The sequence below is a fragment of the Monopterus albus genome, unplaced genomic scaffold (genome assembly GCF_001952655.1).
Source record: "Monopterus albus unplaced genomic scaffold, M_albus_1.0 scaffold1.1, whole genome shotgun sequence".
Lineage (NCBI taxonomy): Eukaryota > Metazoa > Chordata > Actinopteri > Synbranchiformes > Synbranchidae > Monopterus > Monopterus albus.
The window spans coordinates 953157-974899 of NW_018127881.1; the positions used below are offsets into that span (position 1 = coordinate 953157).

Consider the following 21743-nt stretch of genomic DNA (forward strand, 5'->3'; position numbering starts at 1 on the left):
AGTACAAAATGTACCACTATCATTGACTTCTTATTGCAGACATACACTGCTTATGTAAAATTGTCAGCGTTTTTCTATGGAGGCAACATTACTGCAGAAATATTATGTATTAGAAAACAAAATGTTGACATCTGTGACACATGCACTTCATTACACCACAGAGACATTAACAGTTTGATGCCAATAGCCATGTGTCTTTTTGCTGATTTTGATGAGAAGGTGTTTTTTTTTTTTTTTTTTGGGACATTTTATCGTTTGACATCAGATGGTGATCCTAATTATTGTATGAAGAATTTTAAGAACACAACATGCTTTGGATCTTTACACACTTTTGTTGTTTGTGTCACCCATTCTCAGAACTGGACTTTTGTTTCTAGGAATTCATCAAAGAATCAGAGAAAAACTTGATTCGCAAGCTTGCTTCCAACACTGTTTTACTGTAATATATGTGTGTGCGTAGAAGTGACTCATTTACTGCTTGCAAACCAATGATGGTAAGATGATGTCAGGGGGTAGGACTGGATAAGTCTGACGTCTTCCTACTCCATTCAAGCATGTACTAGGTATAAGCAAATTGATATTGGATTATGTGTAAAATTATGTGTGTTGTCATATCAACTGTTTTACATGCTTGAAAGAATAAATCAAATAAAATCAAATCAAATCAAAAATCAAATCAAAATTAAAGCATAATGTTATAACTAAAAATTATCACCTAGCAGTGACAAAACCACTGTACTCAGTTTAGTTTGTTCCTTTGGGATCATGTAGCTAAATAGCCAGCCTGGGGTGTATTTGTATTTCATTCCATAATACCCAGCACTCCCTGTTATAGCATCCCACACTATCCATTAATCAATACAGTAAGAGTGCTGACTGCGGCAGCCTCAGTCATTGACGTGGTGGGGGGCTAAAACAGGAAAAACCCTGACCCTGCTTGTATATACTGCTGCTGCTGCTGCCTGCCTGCTGTCTAAAATAAGCTCTCTCCTTGAAGTGTGGCTCAGACTGCTAATGAGCACTTGTGCAGAAATGCCACAGTCATGGGCAAAGTGGCAGATAATCTTTACAGCCAGCAATCACTACTGCTTTCTGCCTCTATATCCTCTTCTTCTTCTCCTTTTCCCTCCCTCTGTCTCTCCCTCTGATTGTCTTTTGTTCTGTATGAAGGCATTCTTGTCTGGCCTCCTGCCCGAGCTTCCATTAAAATGTTGTCAGCGTTTTCTCCACATCCCACACCATTCTCTCTTCTTTTTCCTTTTCTTCTGCTCTGTGGAATTATCTGTAGTATTTACTGTGTATCTCACACCGGAGCTGCCTGACACATAAATAGCGGACAGGGGACACGCTGTGTTATTGGATATCAGTTTGAAACCCATCTTTTAATCAACTTTCAGATAATAATATCTGGGACTCTGCAGTGAAACTATGAGCTGTGTGGGAGGAGTGTGTGCTCTCATTCTGACCAAGACAAGCCAAAGACATACAGACATGCTGACCTTCTCCTAATGCACGGAAACACAAGCAGACTTTATTTATGTGTTAATGTTTTAAAATCTCTTCTAATACTAAGGCGTAATAACACATTTTCAGTATTATTTATATTGTGATATTTAATATCTTTTGATTACTCAGGATGAGTGGTAGCAAATTAACAACATGGCTCCAGGGATGACAATGTGGGTTGGCTGAAACTACTGCAAATACTTTGGTCTAGGCTGAAATATCTCATCCAATAATGGCAACTACTGAATCAACTGCCGTGAGAGTTTGAACAGGTTTTGTTGCTCAGAGGATGAATCCAACCTTCTTTCATGATCCTTTGACTCCTAGCACCCTTAGCGGGTTCGTATTTTTGGTTTTCAGTAAAATGTCTAGATAAGTGATGAATGGATTGTCATAAAATTTGCTTCTGATATTCACATCGCCCTCAAGATTAAATGCAACAACTTTGTTAATCTTCTAATTTTTCATCGAGTGCCAGCAGATGAAAAAAAATGTCCAGTGTTTTGGTGTTTGAGACCAGGCGCTGATCCATGATGCCAGCTAGATCACCCTCAGGATTTCACCCTCATCCTTCCAGGAACCCGATGTGTGGAGACATCAATGATACTGTCCAGAGACACTAATCTTTAGGTCTGATTTAATCCCCTTTAAAGTGCCGGTTTTACAAAGGGCCTTTGCTGCTTCATTGCCAATTCTCAAAGCTAACTTCTCAGGTGAATCTTCAGGCACTGAGGTCACACCAGGTAAGACCAGCACCTGGTTTAGTCAACTGGAGGCTCTTTGAAAACAACAACAAAAATCTGGGATACTTCTTGTATCATTGGCCAGTGTCCACCAATGACAAGTTAAGTTATGTTCCAATAAATCAGCCCCTCCTCTCCTTTGATTAGTTTGACTGATCTTGAAAGGGGCCTACAGTCAGTAGGCTCTGCTTGACCCGCAATGACTGAAATCTGATCACATTCAACACTTCCTGGAGAAGAAGCTTACTATACCAACATTTAAACCCATGATCAGTTGTGTACTGTATACCCCTGAAAAATAAACACTGGACTAGTGTTATGATGACTGGGCAGGTTGTAGGGTTAAAACTATTGCTTGTTTTTTTTATGTCTACCACTTATTTTCTTAAATTTTGGAAATACTTGTCATATTGTTTTAGAATCCAGTGTGACATCTTCCTGTGTCTTGTTCAGTTTGCTGCTATATAACAGAGACAAGTAGAAAATCCTTGTTTTGGGAAAGCTAGAACCCAAAATTGCAATTTTTGCTTAAAAATCACTGAAGTGAGTTTTTGAGTAGCGAACTATTTACAGATTGATGTGTGGTTTGATCAACCCATTTCTGTTGACAACCAAAATGACACTAACACATTAAGTGGGAAGTTAACTTAGACAAACAACAAGAATTGTAGGCTTTGCTGAAAATGTTGTATTTCAGAATTATAGGCTTTGCTGAAAATGTTGTATTTCACTTGTTTGTGTCACTGGTGTGCAGCTGTTGTGCATGAGGTTCATTGTGTGGAACAGTTGAGGTGATGCACTGACAGCTGCACACAGATTGGCTCAAGAGAAACAGATATCAGCTGGTTAAAACAGCAGCTGTGGTTGTTGTCGCCCAGCATGGACACAAAGCAGAAAGAGAATAAGTGGGATAGATACAGTAGCTGGTGGACAATGTATGGAAATGTCATTGATTCAAAGCACTTATAATTCAGATCAGCAAATAGAGAAATATATTTCAGATATTTGGCTGGAATCCTGCAATTTTTCTGATTACGTCTCTGTTAACTTCCCCTCTGCCACAACATATTTATTTCTCACACTGTCTTTTCAGAAGAGCTAAAGGTCTGTAATAATTTTTCCTGGGTCACTGTGTACATTTCAGCCCATTTTGTTTCCTGGATTCATTCCAGATTGCTGCCATCAGAAGCCAAATCCTTTCAAGCTTACAGTCTGAGAATAAAAAAAACTTTTTTTTTTTAAAATCCACTAGCTTTCTAACTTTTAACTTTGTGCCTCAGTTTTCTCCCTCTTGTATACTCATCACATCTACAAGCACCTGCAGCAGTGAGTGGCCACCGATGGAGGCAGTCTGGACTGTGTGAACTAGATAAAACTGTCCGCTGTCTTTTTACCCTCTCTCTCTCTGTGTCTATTCAATAGCCTCCAAGTATCTTGACAACCTTGCCTGGTATTTTGGCAGCAGTCCCTTGAGTGTTGATGTCAGCTGAGAGAAACGAAGGAGGATGGTGGAGGGACTGAAAGAGAGAGGGGAGGGGGAGGAGCGAGCGGGCTATTCAAGGCACTTGTCCTCTGTCTCCCTCTGAGCATAGAAGAGGGGGAGGCGCACACACATTGAGAGGAACACACACATACTAGTAGCAGCCACATTTTCACAGCTCTTCAGAGTGACAGCAGCAAACGGAGTAGAGAGCCAGCACGGCAGAGCGAGGGAGGAAGAGAAACAGGATTGGAATCAAGGGAGGCATCCACAGAGGAGAGGAAAGAAGACAGGACTTGAACAAGATTTGCTCCCCCCAAACCCTTTTTTTACCTCTTTTAGCTCTCAGGGAGCCATAAAAGGACTCTGCCCTGTACTCTTCTTGAACTGAACTTGCTCTGCTAAAGGACCTGCACCTTGCTATGGCAGCCCGAGTAGGACATGGGAACACTGTCTCCCTATCATCTTGCTCCTCTCATCACTGGACTACCCTCCTCTGGGTGCTGCTGACCCTTTTAATCCAAGTTTGGGGTTTTAACCTGGATACTACTCACACTCTGCATAAGCTGGGAGACCGTGGCACCTTTTTTGGTTTCTCTCTAGCACTTCACCAGCAGCGTACCCCAGAGCCTCAGAGTTGGTGAGTGGGTGAATGCGGCACTCAGTTTATCCTGTGTGTCCTTTTGACTCAGTTCAAACTGTATCTGCACCTTGTTCCCATACAAAATGCTCCCTACACCATAAATATTTTCAGGGCAGTTAAAAGCCAGAATTGTTGTATGGCTACTATAGTCTTACACCAGCCCCCAGATCTGCTAAATCATTGCTACACTTAAAGCTCTCAACTGGGTGCAGGAGTTTTAGTGTGTTTGTGTGGGGCATGTACAGTAAGAGTACCTTGAGCTCTCAGTTAATAGATGATGATGTACAGTAAGTGGAGAGTGGATGAGAATAGGTCTGCATTATCTGCTGGCAGAACATGTTTTTTGAGTGATTTTCTTAGAGTTTGTGTCTTTTTCTGGGACATAACACTATTCGAGGACAGGAAATATTAAAGTGCCCTATAATGTGTAGGGCTGTGTATTCATGGATGAGCTGTACATGTGTGTTTGCTTGTACAGCTGTTCTTGTTCTCTGATCCATCGTTTGCTGTCTTTCTGTGTGACTGGGAAAAAGCCATGTTCCCATCCTGCAGGGATACAGGTCTATTTGTACATTTTTGGAGGTGTTTATTGTATGACTATAAATAAAAGGTAATCTCTGATCAGTTTTTCTGATCAATACTGAAGAAAGATGATGCAGAGCTGCAGATGTTTAATCTGGTTAGGTGGTTGAGTGAACTTTTTATAAAACATCCATTTCATTAAAATGATTTTTTTTTTTCTCAACAAATTCACTTGGCACGTAATGGACGCCTCTGCACACTAACAATTTCGAGACAATTTGTTAAACATTTCCTTTTAATATTAACACACTGCAAAGAAATGATAATATGATGATATGTTAATGTAACCAGTGGTGGAAGTATTCAAATCCTTTACTTAAGCAAAAGTAGCAGTGCAATGTGAAAATATTCCATCTCATGTAACAACCATGCATTTAAAATCTTGTGTAGAAATATTACAATCAAAAAATAGTCACAGGATCAAAAGTAAAACTACTTTTTGTGCTGAAATGGGTCCTTGTGGGTATTGGAGAATGTGACTGTATATATTGTAATGTTGACTGCTGTAATTGGTTGTAGTGGAGCTACTCTTTATGATTATACCTATATTTTTATATAATATCTGCAGACTCGTAACTAAAGCTGTTAGATATGAGCGAAAAGTGTTTCTCTCTGAAATACAGTTTAGTAGAAGTAGCATAAATGAAATACTCAAGTAAAGTACAAATACTTTACATGTACTTAAGTATTTTCACCTCTGCATATAACAAAAGCAACACTGATGTATGGTATTCAAAATGAAATGAATAAGAAGTTAACATACTATATGTTCCTGTTTTTGGAGCTCCAGTTTTAACTGTTTGCTTCTCAGTTTACCTAGGCTGGAGTCATCCTGTCGCCTGGTAAGAACAGGGAATGACATCAGCATTCATACAGACAGTCAGTCGGCGAGGAGCGAAAGCCATGTCATGCCTCTGAAACCTGGTCACTGGCCAGCAGCAGTATTCCTGAAACTTATTTTAAAAACTGACTATGAGCTCAAAGTATTGACTATCTCACTGCTTTGGTCTGTTATACAGTGCAGCAGAGGGAACACTCCTAAGAAACAGTCCCTGCCACATGAGTAGTGCCAGAAAAATAATGTCAGTAGTGTCAATAAACTCAAGTCTGACCAGATGTGCTCATGTGATGCCTTTACTGGAATAGAGTATAGAGTATGAATAATACTGTTGCCAGTATTTGATTTGAATTGATTTATTCTTTCAAGCATGTAAAGACAGTTGATATGTCAACACACATAATTTTACACATATCCAACAAATGCTAATCCAATATCAATTTGCGTATACCTAGTACATGCTTGAATGGAGTAGGAAGAAGTCAGACTTATCCAGTCCTACCCCATGACATCATCTCGGCATACTGGTCCTCGGCATGCTGGTCATAGGTCCTGGATTCTGGTTCCGAGGACGGGTCACTAGTCAGTCATACCGCAAGAACGCGATGTCTCCCCTCGCCCTGGCCTCCCTTAACATCGGCATCAACTCCCTACTTCTCATGCTGTGACAGTGCACTTACTTAATGCATAGATGACTTTATGATGACTCCATCCCTTGGATGACTTGCAGTGCTGTAGCCAGGATATTAGAAATACAAAGCTGGATCCGAGTTCCTCATCCCAAGGAATAAATAGAAAAGACACCAATAATTTCAGAAAGTTTACATTTTTTTAAAACAATTCGGATGTTTTCAAATATTTATAATTTTTTTATATCATGTTGTATTGGAACTGAATTTCCCAATATAAAGATTTGAACAAAAGGCTTTGAATTAAAAGCCTTTTGTCAGTTGTCATTTGATATATTGTTATTACAAAAGTACTGATTAATAATGACAATTAATCATGATTTTGGAAAGTGGAATGTAAATTTGCAGGTTGCTCACACCACATATTTCTAAAAAAAGGTACAGAAATTAGAACCTTTGCATCCTCAATTGTAGCCACCTCGATGATGACTTCGTCACCACTGTGGACTGCACTTTCAGGTTGAGAAATATATTATTCAATTCCATCAACACAACAACAGCCTTTCTTGTCTGAATAATACATTTCCATTAAGCTTTATGACAGTGTCTTTCTGTGTTGGTGAAGTTCATATCAGTGATTTTAGTTTCTAGCTGCACCCATTGTTATCTCTGTTCATAACATCTCCTCTTCTGATGTACTGTCTTGAAAGTATTTGTTTGAAACCTTTGTATTATGAGGTTTTGTGTTACTGTCGCCTGTAGCCATAATGTGTTGGTCATTGTGCTCATTGTGCCTCATGCCACTCGATTCAATGGTGAAAATGATATCACAGCTTTGATGTGCTGTCCTGCGCTTACTCATGATTGTGTCATATCACTCATATGCTAGTTCTAATACAGTACTTACGGTATCTGTCAGGATTATGTAATGAATGTCTTTTAGTTCAGTTTTACAGGATCTCCAGACCCTGTGCTGTATGGCACCAAAGGCCACAGTATCTCATACAGAATGATGTGCTGTAAGAGGACACATGCTAGGAGACATGCTGGGAGGCATACGCGCCTCGAGCTGGCATCCTAGACTTCTATAAACTTTATTTTTCTTGGTTGTTGTTGTTGTAGTCCTGAAGCGGAGCAGAGGGGGTTGCTGTTGATGCCAGTCAGAGAATGAGAGGGTTTTGAGTCTAAGTTATGTGCCTGCTATTTATACGGCTATGAGAAGTGCTTCTGTTAATAGCTGACTGTCTGGTGAAGACCGGAAGCCCAATTGAAAGATACTGCCCAGTCCTTTTCAACCAGGAACTCAGAGAGATGGAGCGGACCACTTGAGTATATAAAAAATATAACCGTGCTGGTTTTCCACTGTCAATCTTCCTGAAAAAAAAAGCTACTGCACTAAGGGTGTTTTCAAACCTAAGTTGTTTAATCCAGTTTAATCAGCCATAGTCATACTACAGTACTTTGCAACCAAATTTGCTAAAAAACAATAATAATGGATATCTGAGTGCTATTTTTCTCCAGAGTTGCACATGTGAGCGTTAAAAAATGCTGATCTTGCTCAACATAGAGCATATATTACATTTCAGTGCTTCTTAATTTCAGTGGACTTCTGTGATACATCCATAGTTTTGTGCCAAGTTGGATATATCAGAACTTTTTTAAAAATTTGATTTTCCCAGTTGTAGTTATGGTTTGGATAATGACAAGTGGGAAACAGGTAAATGTGATACAGTAACTGATATGAAAAGGACAACAACACTTTCTGCTAAAGCTAATGGCAGCATGCTAAGACCATACAGACAAAAATAGCACAAAATTAGCAGGGATTAAAGGAAAAGATGTTAGTTTAGCATATTTAGCATAATAAAATGTCTAACCTGATGATAGCACTAGAATAAAAGTTAAAGGAATGTCCAAAATAATACATTTTTTCCTGAAGGGACACAGATGTCCAAACCTAACCCTCATGCTCCATGGCATCAGATGAAAAGTCTGGGGTTCACTAAAGTCACTAAGATTCATCTTCTGGGCACAATGAATGTCTGTGCCATAGGGCAAAAAACGTGATATTTGTTGGGATATTTCGGTCTAGACCAAAGTGGTGGACCAACAGGTTTCCCCGAGTTGGCCTGTTAGTGTGGCTAAAGACACTGTGCTATACTTCTGATAGTCTATGTTCAGGATTAGCTGAGTCTACATGCTGCAAGCTTTTAATGTCATGCATTAGTTTAGACCCATGACACATAGTATGAAGCATTATGCATAGATGCAGAATGTATAGATTTATAGATGTATGAATATTTTGTTCACTGCCACAGACTTGTAAATCACATTATATCGAATATAAAAGCTTGTCAGCCATAGTTTCATTTCATTTCTTTATATTGATCTCTGCCTTATGATTTAATGTACAGATTTTTTTCTCCCTTAGAGTGCTTTGACAAAGATGGGGGAAGGCAGCTCTGATTGCTGCTATGATGTAGGTCACAACCAATATATAATTATAATTATAATTTCTCGCTGAATGATCTTGATATGGCCTTGAAAGACATCTACTGTATTATGCTTTATCTTTACTCTGGCCAGGTTATTAGTTCCCCTTTTGTGTTGCTGTATATTTCATTTCATGGAAGTAATTTCCTTTTCTGAACACTTTTTCTTTGAATACATGTTAATCAATGTCTTTTTCCCTCTAAACCCTGCTAATCTGATTTTGGGAACAGTATAGCGTCAAGTCATTGTGATTGACTGTGATTTATCTGACTGTCTGTTGATTTAGTAAACGTGACTGTGCTGCATTACTGTCATGGAGAAAGTAAAAAGTTTCAGGTTGCAATGAGGTTCATGCTAACAATAGACTTGATTTGGTGTCTTTCTGAACAGAAGTAATTAGTCTTACTGGTAGTGGGTCCACAAGTAGCTGATATAAACCCAGGGATCTTGTCTGGATTTCGGTTTCACTGGCTGAGTAAGAATCTAAAACAGAGCTTTCTGAAGCTGAACAAATCCTCTCATTTTACTGGAAGCTTGATCACAGCTTTTAAAAACAAGAATAAAGCATGAAGTGCTCAAAAGGTTATAGAGACTGCAGAAGAAGTCAAATGCAAAACATAAGACATACAGCCCTGTTCATGTTTAAGTCATTAGGAGGCAATGTTTATTTTTATTAAAGCAATAGTATGACATTTTGGGAAATATATTTGTTTGCTTTTTCACTGAGACGGAGAAGATCCATTCCACTCTCATTTCTATATGCTAAATAACAGGCTTGTGCAGACATCTGGCTGGTTTTCCTTTGTATGTTCTTTATGAATTAAACAAACATGATGCAATATGTTTATTAGTGAGCTTTAGAAAGGCAAATTCTTTTTTTTAACATTTAAACAGAGCTAAACTAGCAGGTTCCCCCAATTCCCCCAATTTTTGTGCTCTGCTGGTTGCAGCTTAATTTTTCTTCACAGATATGGCATTGATCTAATAACCAACTATAAGCGTATTTCTGCACAATGTCAGTCTTTTTATAATTGATAATTTGGGGCCCAGCATAACTGCTTCACACATTCATAACACAAGGCTGATTTCTGGGCACTAATTTGAATTAAAATAACTAAATAACAGGCGCTTTTTCAGTCTCAGCTTAACAGTTGAAAATGAACTTTCCCTCTTTCTTTCCATATTTTAACTCACTTTACTTTTCTCTCTCCTTCCCTGTTTGCCCCATAGTTACGCTTGCTGCTAAATCTCCCAGAGACCATTCATGTGAAGGCCCCATAAATGCAGGAACCTGTTGCAGTGCTTATTTATATTAGAAATCAGAAAGAGCAAAGGGTACAGCATAGACTACACAGTCTGGCATGAACTCACACTCCCTCTCACTTATTCATTGTCTATTTAGCATTCATCCATTCATCCACTGGGCTGCCTAGGCTTGGACAAAAGCTCAGTGGGAAGTGGCACTGCTTGGCTGAGAGCTTTCAGGAATATTACTCTGTGGACCACGTGTTCAGTGGAGAGATAGGGAGGATCTGCAGAGTCAGTAGGAAACGTACAACTTAGATCTGATGGTAGTGCAGAAAAAATACACAGTTTGGGAGTGGATGCAGCAACTGACTTACTGCAGTATACAGTAGCTGGCAGACAAAGTTCAGACATCACATGGAAATATAAATGTATGACTTTTTGTTGTTTTATCGGGTAAACATCGTCTTTGGAGTTAATGACTCATGTGTCATTGAGGAGGTTTTCTTTCTTTGTTGTCTGACAAAAAGGGAGCTGTTAAAGCATTACCTTGAGCTGACTATGAATATCATATGATCTCTGTGTGGGGGAGGGATAGAGGGTCTGATGGGGATGGGAACTGCAGTGATGAATAAATCATGGCAGGCCTCCCCTTTCATTAAATATGTGCATGTGTGTCCACACTTGTGTGTGCATTTGGAGGCAGTTGGGTTGACTCTGATAAAAATGCAGTTTAATCAATCAGCTGATGGCAGCTCAGCTGGGAGCTGATTCTGAACTGAGATCAGACAGAAGCAGAGAATCGCAGATGAAGCAGAGAGGAAAAGCAGGCAGGAACAGGAAATTACAAAAGATGTGCAGGCTTTATGTTTGTATTTACTAATAGAGATTTTGCAGTATCTTCACAATACTTGAACATTCAAAAACATTTTTATCTAAATACCCTTAGTATTATGATTTGCTTTTCTTTTCTAATGAAGGTATTCATACAGAATACATACTGATATAAGAATATGTCTGTGTTGTGTCTCAGAAATGCACCCATACAATATATTATTGTGACAAAAATGTTTACTCCTGTGTTTGCTCAGTGGAAATTGGTGTTAGACCTGTTTTCTTCTCAGTTCAGTCAATGTAAACAGACACTAGACATGGCAGCTATGGCTCAAGAGGTAGAACAGGTTGTTCACTTATCACAGGGTTGACACTCTTGATTCCCCAGCTCCTCCTGTCTTTGTCAAGGAATTCATGGGCAAGGCACTGAACCCCAAATGTCTCCTGATGGTCAGGCTAACACCTTGCATGATAGTTCACTGCCATTGGTGTGTGTGTATGTGTGTGATCTCCTGATGGTCAGGCTAACATCTTGCATGGTAGTTCACTGCCATTGGTGTGTGTGTGTATGTGTGTGAATAGATGAATGACAGGAACATTGTAAAGCTCTTTTGATAAAAGTGTAATATGAATACAGTCCATTTACAATTAGGTCGACCTAAGAGGAGTACCACAGAGAGAACAATTTCATTATTATGGACGGAACGCTTCTCTATGACACACTCACTCACTCACACACACACACACACACAGTGAACATGACAAGACCATGTAGACAATTACTGTACTTACCTCCAGGATAACAAATAGAGGTCAGGTGACCTGAAAACACAAAATTGATCCTAGGTGTGACCTAATGAATGCATTTATCTGTCTGTGAGACACACCTGCCCAGGGCTCCTTTTCACCCACTGCATGCTGCTCTCTGCAGCCCTCAGAACGACAGATGCATGGATTGTTAATGCACATGACCTTAACTACCAGCAAAATGAACAGTACTGCCAATATCACATTGTAAAGAAGGACAATAAGAAAAGGAAAGGAAGAGCAACTAAAAGAAAGGTGGAATATGAGAACCAAAATAAATATGTATCTAGTTAGATCAATAGATGGATGAGTAGATAAAGGGAGAGAAGAAAAGGAGATAAAAAGGAACAAGGAAAGGATCATTACCCAATCTATGTCTGGAAATGGCCTTTCACTTATTGATCAGTAATGGGGCAGGTGGTGGGCTTAGCGGCTGTTAAAGATGTGCAGTAAGGCTGGGGTTACCACAGTCCTGTAAGACAGACAAAAGCATACAGTATAGTGCTTGAATCTTTCTCCTTTCTGAAATCTACTGTCAGTGCTGCATTAAAGTTCCAAGGGTTTGTTCAAAATCTTTAGTTTTTTTTAAATTAATATCAGACTTCCCTTGTGCTGTCCTTGAACAAATTGTAGAAGCTGAAAGTTGAATCAGATCTGTAGACCACAATCTCCCAGAGGGTTTTTTTCATGGACAGGCAGCTGTCTCTGTCTCTCTTTTTGTGCTTGAACCATCCCTTTTCTCTTCTGTTCTTTTCTCTTCATAAAGTTGAGGTGTTAAACCGTGATGACTCACAGTTTGGTCACCTCATTCTCAGCTGTTGTTTTCCCATCAGCAAAACTAAAAAAGAAACTTGGGTCAGGTATGAAGGCAACACTTTTTGAACCAGATCTTAGTCTAGCTCAGTTTTTGAGGCATGGTTGAACAGGCTGACCTCAGTGGGCTGATCCATAATTTACACAGTTGTTGTGCAGCCTTAGTGTGTATCTATACACATGCATGTGTGTGTGAAAAAAAATACAGTATATAAGCAATTTTTACGCTCATGGCTCTATTAATCTCCCCATGCTTGCATGTGCTTTCCTTTGTATGCATGTCTGTGCCTAAGTGTGTGTGTGTGTGTGTTTGTGTGCCCAGGTCAGAGGTCACAGTCTTGCCTTAGTATAAAAGCTAAAGCTCTCAAGAGCCCCTGGCTCCCTGTGTTGATACTGTACAGCCACTGTCTATAGATCAACAGCATCACACTGCTCTACAATGGACAGATGTTGCAGGGAGTGAGCAGACGGTGTGTAAGGGATGAACTGAAATGGTCATAAAAATAAATGTCGGAAATGTTATACTGTGTCTGATTCAACATTTCACAGATTTTATTGTCCTTCAAATACCCACGCCTGAAAAATTCCAAGGAGGGGTTAGGTTTTGAAAAAGTTTGCATCTGCTCTTCATTTGCTTTTTAAGAGATATTCATGCTAAACCAAGATGTAAAAAAAAAAGCTTCTGTCCCCTTAAGCATACTGCTTGAACGATGTGTGGTCACACTGAAGTCCTTTACTAAGGTAAAGGTAAGCTTGTGGGGCCATCTTGTTATCACTGGAACCAGTATTGTTTCTTTCTCTCACATTATATGCTTTCAAATTTTCTCCTGTTTGTAGTTCAAATGCCAATAATTTTTTCTCTTTACACAATCCAAACAGGAAATTGCATTATTTTGGGATTACAAACCACATTGTGTCTTCACTGAATGCATCAGTGTATTGACATGCAGGTGTCGTATGTGTGTGTTGACATGCTGTTATTGTATTGCTCATTGAAAACATATCGGTAACAAAGCATTAGCAGCCTTGTTTTAAAGCCTAATATCAGTGCACTGGTCTGTGCATGAAACAGATCTTGTATTACAAGAGTTGGAGAATTGTCTCCAACTCATTGTGCAGCACATAAAAATAATGGCAAGCTACAACTTCAAGTGTTCATATGTTTTTTTGTCAGTAGTTCAGTGAGCTAAAAAGCTATATTTAGAGAAGAACAAGATGTGGTTACATATGTGATGCATTTCCTCTTCTAGCTGTTACTATTATCGAGGCTCTGTGCAATGGCGTGACTACTGAGAGGGGGGAGAAGAGCGAAGGATGATGAGACTCTGTGTGTGTGTGTGTCTGTGTGTAGGGCCCTGGGGGGTAGGGGTGGATAGGATCGCGAGAGAGTGTTGGGGTCACTGCACAAGCTCCCCCCAATGAATAAACGAGTGGAGTGTAATGAAGGTTTTTTGTGTGTCTTTGTCTTGTTAGGTTGAAAAACAAAGTTTCTATGATAGCGGAGGGCAGGGTTATAAATCCTTATCCAAAAAACATTTGACTTTGAGGGGCTTGGTGGCTGTAACACAGTTTTTTTGTTTTGGTGACAGCAGCTGAAAAAAATTACAAAACCATACACATGAATAATACAAAGAACCTTCTTCTCTAAAGCTTTCTTATGCTTTGTTGAGTTCAATATCAGTGTTTAGTTTTTCAACATCAAGTTATAATAACATAATAAAAATTAAAATAAAATAAGAATCATAAAAATAACTCCATGTATCAAGGGCTTTACTGAGATTGAAAATGCCAAAGTAGCAGCATCACACAGAGAGCTACTAATAAACAGAGACTCTGACTTTAGCCTTTGTAACAATAATCATATAATGTACTGCCTCATTTTCATGATCCCTCTTGGACTAATAAGCTGTTCCACTTAGTTTGGTATTAATTCAACACAGACTGTATTGGGTTAGCATAAGATTTCCATAGTTGTCATCACTGCATGTTTTTCATGCCTACATTCTTTGTTTGACTGTATTCTAGATTTTTAGCAATGCTTATAGTACCATGGATCTCTGGATACCAGTGTCTGTAGGCTTGTCTTTGAGCCACTTCACTACTTTGGTCCAGACCATGTATCAAGATCAAGAGACTTACAGTATTATGGCAGTAAAGGTGACGTTTTCCATTTGCACAAGTTCAGGCAGTACATGTACTGTATATAGGAATTTGTTGTGCATATCTCCGAGTCAATACAAGACAAAAATATGGAAAAAAGAAAGTGCTAAGAAAACTCATAGTCTTTGTTTAATCAGTTTGTCAGGTTTGGAGGGTCCCTGATGTGAGCAGGCTCCATGTGCATTATCTATTAGGCATGTACTAACAGGTCATGTAAATCACAGGTGGACTTCAGTCATGCTGGTTTTGGCTCTGTGACAATAGGTTTATGTAGATATTCCATTAAATGCTATCACCATCACACTCAACATCCTGACATCTCCTCCAGGCTCAGTGTGCAGAAGCAACAACATGCCCTCAACCGCTCACATTTCACACACAATGTTAAACTGGTTTATTGAAAGATGAGCTTGGCAATGGAGATCATGATCCTATCTGTCTCATTCCTGAACAACTAAGTGAGCTAAGAAGTGGGTAGAAGGTGAATAAATGATAGCATTACTCAGCCATGGCATTTTATCAGTGTCACATTTAGGGCATGTGTCAGTCTGTACCTCCACAATGGTCCAACTTCAAGCCAGGCTGTGAGCATTTTAAACACTTATTCTAACTATTTTGTTAGACTGAAATGATAGAAGCAGCACAGTATGTATACTAGTAGCCAACTAGCAATCATTTTAAAGTATTTACACAGAAACACATTCATGAACAGAACAGCTTAAACCCCCCTCATACTGTCTGTCCTTAGACTTTGCCTTTTACCTGGCCCCATTTATTCATAACAATTTTGTATTAAAATAATTTGAAATCCACCATAACTTAAGTGTCCACACAGAAAAATGTATCAACCACTTTATTCATTTTTCAATTGTGGTAAAGTGTTTTCTCACTGAAGAATCAACCTGTCAGAACCGTAAACTTGACTGAATACAATGATTTGCTTCATAACATGTTGGGAGCCTTCCAATTCTCTTCTGCAAATACGGGTGGTATAACAGCTTAATTGAGCTCCCACCCTTATAACCTGACACTTACCTATGCATCTGCACATGTGCAGAGAAAATATGGTATCACCTTAACTCCTAAATAAAGCAAGGCCCCCTGGAATGCTAAGCTATAAGAGAGATCAGATCTTACCAGGGTTTTTTTTTTCAGTGCGATCATCTTCCTCTTAACCAAATCCTTTTTGTTTAACATGTCTGCATTAGCATAACACTGTTTAGTCTAGATGTTTATGTGGACCACCAGTGATGTTTGGCAGCCTATATGCTGATCTTTGCTCTGGGTGGCTGTTTGGGGTTTTTCACTCATTAAGTGAGGAGAGTCATTCCTGAGATATACAGGGCTGCACCTTGACAGAGGTGTCAGGAATGAGACGACAGAAAGCAGAGCTGTCTGGCAGTCTGGGTGGTATCAGTGGTACTTTAGTTTGTGTGACTTAATCAGTGGCACAATGGAAAACTAAGTACAATTACTCAATATGCAATAATATTGAGATACTTTAGCATTTTTATTTGATGCTATTTTACAGCAGTGATATTGTACTTTTTGCTGAACTACCTTTATTTGACAACTACCTTCCAGATTAAAAATATAACATAATGCTTTACTTTTATACTGACCATATAGTTTATAAGTACTTAAATTGGCTGCATGTGTACAATGTACTGTGTTGTATACGTAACAATCTGAATTATCCAACACAAGAGTAACAAGATGTTACTGTACACCAAACACTCTTGTTATGATGTTATCTGTTTGTCTCCATATGGTCCATGCAGTACTATCAGCTTGCTACAGTATATTTAGCAAAATATTCCCAGCCACAGAGATAGTTCTAATTTAAGTGTGTACATAACAAGGTAGGTATGAGGGAAGCTAGTGTTGGGATGTTTTCGCACAGGCATTACAGCTGGTTGATAGTGTCACAGCTGGGCAAAGCCATTGCTTTGCCAGCACTGTTAAGAGTGAATCTAAGCAGTATCACACTGTAACTGCTACATTATGCTCCTTAGTCTCTAATCTTTGTTTTGCCACCATGTATGTTGTGTCTCTTGGTGCCGGGTGAAATGTAGCTCAACATTCAGTTTTTAAATAGCATCCTAGGCTGAATCAGTCGCTCCTAATAAGGCAGAGGGCAGTGATACTGGCCCCAAAATATCAGCAACAGCCTCACTGAGAATAAAATATTTCTTCCATTGATAGTAAAGATACAGCACACACAGATGTTACAGAAATGTTTTGAATCAAATTCAAGTCACGATAGCATGGCAGCATGCTCAGCTGTAGGTGGTCTCAGCAGGATCTGAATAGTTTTGCTTGAGCTGCAGGTATTTGTACTTTACAATAAGGGAAACTTAGGTCAGTTAAGGCTTTCACATGTGAAACTACAGTAGTTGGAAGTCACACACAAAACACCCAAGAGTGAAACATCCACTGGTGATGAGGTGTACAAGTGTTTCTAAACACTTCTGGCTTCCTGGCCACCATAGTCCAGATAAAAGAGGAATTTGTTTAGAAACTGCAGTCTTGAATGCTCTTAACCCTGTTTTTTTTCCAGTTTGGCATATTCAGGTAGCCCTGAAGGTAAGTCCTTACAGCAGCTAGAACTAACAGATGTTCAATGTTCCTTAGGATTCTCGTGGGGGCGCCACAGGCTGCAGGGCAGGGCCCATTGCGACGCAGTCGACCTGGAGCCCTGTTCAGGTGTCCAATCACACCAGAGGAGTATGACTGTGAGAGGGTGGATATTGATCGAGGAGGTGAGTTTATACAGCTGAAATGATTAATTGATTAGTCAAGTGATTAAAAAAATTATCAGAAATAATTTTGATTTTTTTTTTTGCCAAAAACGACACATATTCTTTGGTTTCAGCCTCTTGATGTTAGTAAATACTGAAGTTTCTAAGTACCACTTATTTTGTAGTATCAAAACCTTTCTAAATGCAGTAAATGGCCAAAGATTGTATATGAATGTTAATGCCATTATACCTTTATACTCAAAAGCTTTAATCTAATGGTGCCATTCATTTTTGCTTGTTCCAAATGTTATTTAAACTTCATAATTTTGTCAATCTTTTTTTGCAGTGAGTCTGGACAAAGAGAGTAAAGACAACCAGTGGCTGGGAGTTACTGTAAAGAGTCAGGGAATTGGAGGAAAAGTGGTGGTAAGCACAGTGCAGATCATGTAAATTCATTGGAGTAGATGAAGTTACATGGTGTTTATGAATGAAACTTGTCGCCTGTGAACACAGAAGGCATATTTTCAGTTTTGGTGTGTTAAATTATAACATTTTCTTAGTCCTCTCATAAGCACAGTCAATAGTGAAAATAAATATGCTACCATTTCTTATCCCTCACCAGACCTGTGCTCATCTGTATGAGCTGAGACACCGTGTAAATCAGTCTTCAGAGACTCGTGACCCCATTGGACGCTGCTATGTCTTGAGTGAGGACCTGACAGTGAGAGATGAACTGGACGGAGGGGAATGGAAGTTCTGCGAGGGCCGCACACAGGGACATGAGCACTTTGGTTTCTGTCAGCAGGGCCTGTCTGTCAGTTTCACCCCAGACAACAACTTCATTCTGTTTGGGGCTCCAGGAACATACAACTGGAAAGGTAAGGTGTCTGACTGATCTGCAAAAAACTGGATCACAGATAACTGGAGGGTCACTTATTAACACGAAATATTGTTGTTTGTTTAAGCCGTACATAAAACCAAAGTGTTAAAATTCTATTTAACATTATCAGGCAATCAGCAAGAACACCAGAAAAATTACTGTTGCAGTTACTGGCAAGAAAGCGAATACGTGTATTTCCCAAAATGTTGAACCAATGTGACTAAATTTCAGTGTGAGCTTGAGAAGAAAACCAGGCCATGTAAAAGGTCTAATTAAAACAGTGGTACAAATAAGACAATATTCATGTGATAAAATTGATTTATAAGCCAATCTAGTGATTGGACATTGAAATTATGCAGACCAATGTCATGCAGTTAATGCACAAAAGACAGAGATTTCTCTGGTGCAGTAATCAGTTACTGGATTGATTTATATTTGACACAACATCAATGCTATGCTTTACTGTGCAATTGTTTTAAATGTTTATATACTTCATATTGCATTATAATGAAATAGCTTTCTGCATTTTATTTAGGAGATGGTTGACTGTTTTTTACAGGTTATAAAATATCTGCCCTGTGATCAGACTTATTTCCACATTGTCCACAATATTGTATATGTACTCTGCAGGAAATACAATTAGGATAAAAACTCTGTAAATTATCCATGTACATACATGTATGAGACAATGAGTATCTGTACTCTTGCATCTGCTGCGGCTTTGCTGTGCCCTCATTTATTTTCATTCCAGGTGAGATGCGTGTCCAACTCCTAAACCAGACTCTACTTGACATCGGTTTATATGATGATGGACCCTACGAGGTGGCAGATCAGAAACAACTTAATGCCAGGCTCATCCCTGTGCCCTACCACAGTTACCTGGGTAGGATTTGCCCTCCCTGCTCACTGCTGCCTGTGCACAGGAGAGAAAGAGAGGGCCAGAGGAGGGGCGACACCAGGGCTCAGACTGTACCCCAACATAGGTGGCAAAACCGCAGGAGCTAGGAGCTGTAGCAACTGCCAAACTGCCTCTAACTGGTTGAGAGAAAACTTGTTTGGGTGTCTCTCTTATTGTGTGCTTATTATTTCTGGCTGAGCCTATATGTGTGTGACTCATAGAGACCTGAATAAAGTATGACCCCACCTCATTTTTAAAAACTTTCCCATGTGAATGTGGGTGGAAATGTCAAAAATGTCCAGAGCTTTTTCTGGCTTAGCATACAGTTTTATGATGCCAATATTTGCTCCCTTTGTGGGGCAAAGATGGAAAATATTTATCAAAAATCAACCCAACAATAATGTCGTTATCCCCGGCTCATCTAGAAATAAAGCACAGGAAAATATGTCAAATCTTTAGGTGGGTGGCGTATAACGTCAGGGTAAAGTCTGAGCCTTAAATGTGGTCTCTCTTCCAGGTACCAAAAGGTTTTGCTGGGAAAAAACTGCACTGGTACCACAAAAACAAAACACCAGTCAATCACAGCTTGTCTCACCTGCACCTCCCTTTTCCCTTTTTTCTTTCTTTTCACCCTTTTGTTCTCCTCACCATCTCACAACCCCCACACTCCCCTCCCACACCTCTCCATCTCCTCTTTCTGTCTTTCTTTTCCTGTCTTGGGCCATAGGGCTCTTGTTCATGGCCAGCCCTGTTGAAGATGTACTGCTGTACAAAACCCTGGAGCCTTCCACACCATTTGAGGATGTAGCTCATAATAGCTACTTAGGTTTGTAGGCGTGAGGTGTTGTTGTTTGGACCGGGATGGGCTTGTAGTGACAGCAGTCCCTGCCTCTTTTCTGTCTTTGTCTTATTCTTTTCTGGTGGTTCCACCTGTCTGCGTGTTTATGTATGCAGATTTTTAGTATGTAATCTATGTATAATATGGGACATTATAACCGTTACTGTTATAAAGAGATAGCCATCCAAAATTTAAAAAATGCACTGTGTTCTTGCTTAATTTAATTTAACTTTAATTTTTGGTATGATTACTTTTTCTCTTTTTGTCTCTAACTAGTTTTGGAATTTAAAAAAATGGTTGTCTCTTTGAATAGTAGCAGGGTGTTTGTTCTGTGTGTCGATCACCATTGTCTGTAGTGTGTTAAGTCAGTCTGTCAGTCTGCATGCGTGTCTCGGTAAAAAGCTTTCAGGTGGTGGTGTCACTTGTCAGTGTTTTACTGTCATTTTGCTTGTAGTTTAACAAGCTGTTTACAGCCATGCTAGCAGCAGGTCATATTTAGGCACATTGTGCTTTGAGCTAAATGCAAATTACAACATATTTAGGCACAATGTGCTTTGAGCTAAATGCAAATTACAATGTAAAGATGTTGATGTTAAACATGCAATGTTTACCACATTCACGTACAGTAGATTAGCATGTTAGCATGCTAACATTTGCTGTTAGAACTAAACACAAAATGCATTTGAGGCTGATGACTATCAAACAAACTACTGGACATGATGTTGTCAGATCAAAAGTTAGTAGCCTACAGAGGTATTTCAGTCTGGACCAAATTGGTGGACTGCTGTTTATTTTTTAAAGAAATAATTCTGATACACTTTGTAGTTGATCTCTTTGCACTTAGTGTCCATGTGTAATGACCCATTGTCTGCTCGACAGGACCAGTTTATTGTTTTTGTGGGGTGCTATTATTCTTCACTAAGTGTGTTCATCTGCTTTAAACCTCTTTATTCACATACCTCCAAGCCTGCTTACCCTCCTACTCATTGAGCTGTTTCCTTGACAACACTAATTCCCATATGACCTTTTAGCTGTCATCTATAACTCACATGCCTCCATTGATCCTAACCACATGATCTGCCACAGCTGCAGTGTGCATGCTTACCACAATGACAGAGCCAGTGTTATAAATATACTGTGATTAATTCTTAGGTGATTTTAGATGAAAAACTGCTTCCTATGGTCAAATACATAAATTACATACTGAATATAACCTTCATATTTTACTTCCATTGAGGCCACATCAAACTCTTTATTGCATGGTGCAAAATTGAATATTATGACAAGGCCAGGGTATGACCTTCCAAAACTAGTTGCTTATAAAAGAAATGTTTAAGGAAAATAAATAAAATATGAGTAAAAAAAATAGTGGATAAATTTATAATGACCAAACTCAATTTCACTTAGTTTCATCAAGCTACTACCACAGTGGAAGGAGATAACATACAATTTAAAAACAAATTAAAATGGTATAAGCATGAAATATGGAGTTAAATGTATAAGTATAATGTTTAATAAATGTAATATATTTAAATCATGCCTCAAGAGAATACTTGGAAAATATACTAATGGAAAATAATCAATAGATATTTCCTTGATACTTGATGCACATT

General features: G+C 39.1%; 1 protein-coding gene across 3 annotated transcripts in view; it reads left to right on the top strand.

Moving 5' to 3' along the window:
- Positions 1-3852: 3852 nt before the first annotated feature.
- itga7 (integrin, alpha 7) overlaps positions 3853-21743 on the top strand; it is a 32289-nt gene continuing 14398 nt past the window's right edge. For 2 of the 3 annotated variants that reach the window (XM_020595535.1, XM_020595704.1), the window contains exons 1-5: positions 3853-4369; positions 17408-17535; positions 17861-17940; positions 18137-18392; positions 19146-19277. In XM_020595535.1, coding sequence (XP_020451191.1) covers positions 4152-4369; positions 17408-17535; positions 17861-17940; positions 18137-18392; positions 19146-19277 — 814 coding nt within the window. In that variant the 5' untranslated portion in view covers positions 3853-4151. Of the gene's footprint in view, positions 4370-17407; positions 17536-17860; positions 17941-18136; positions 18393-19145; positions 19278-20019; positions 20119-21743 lie in introns of all 3 variants that reach the window. The other variant, XM_020595615.1, reaches the window with a different exon arrangement.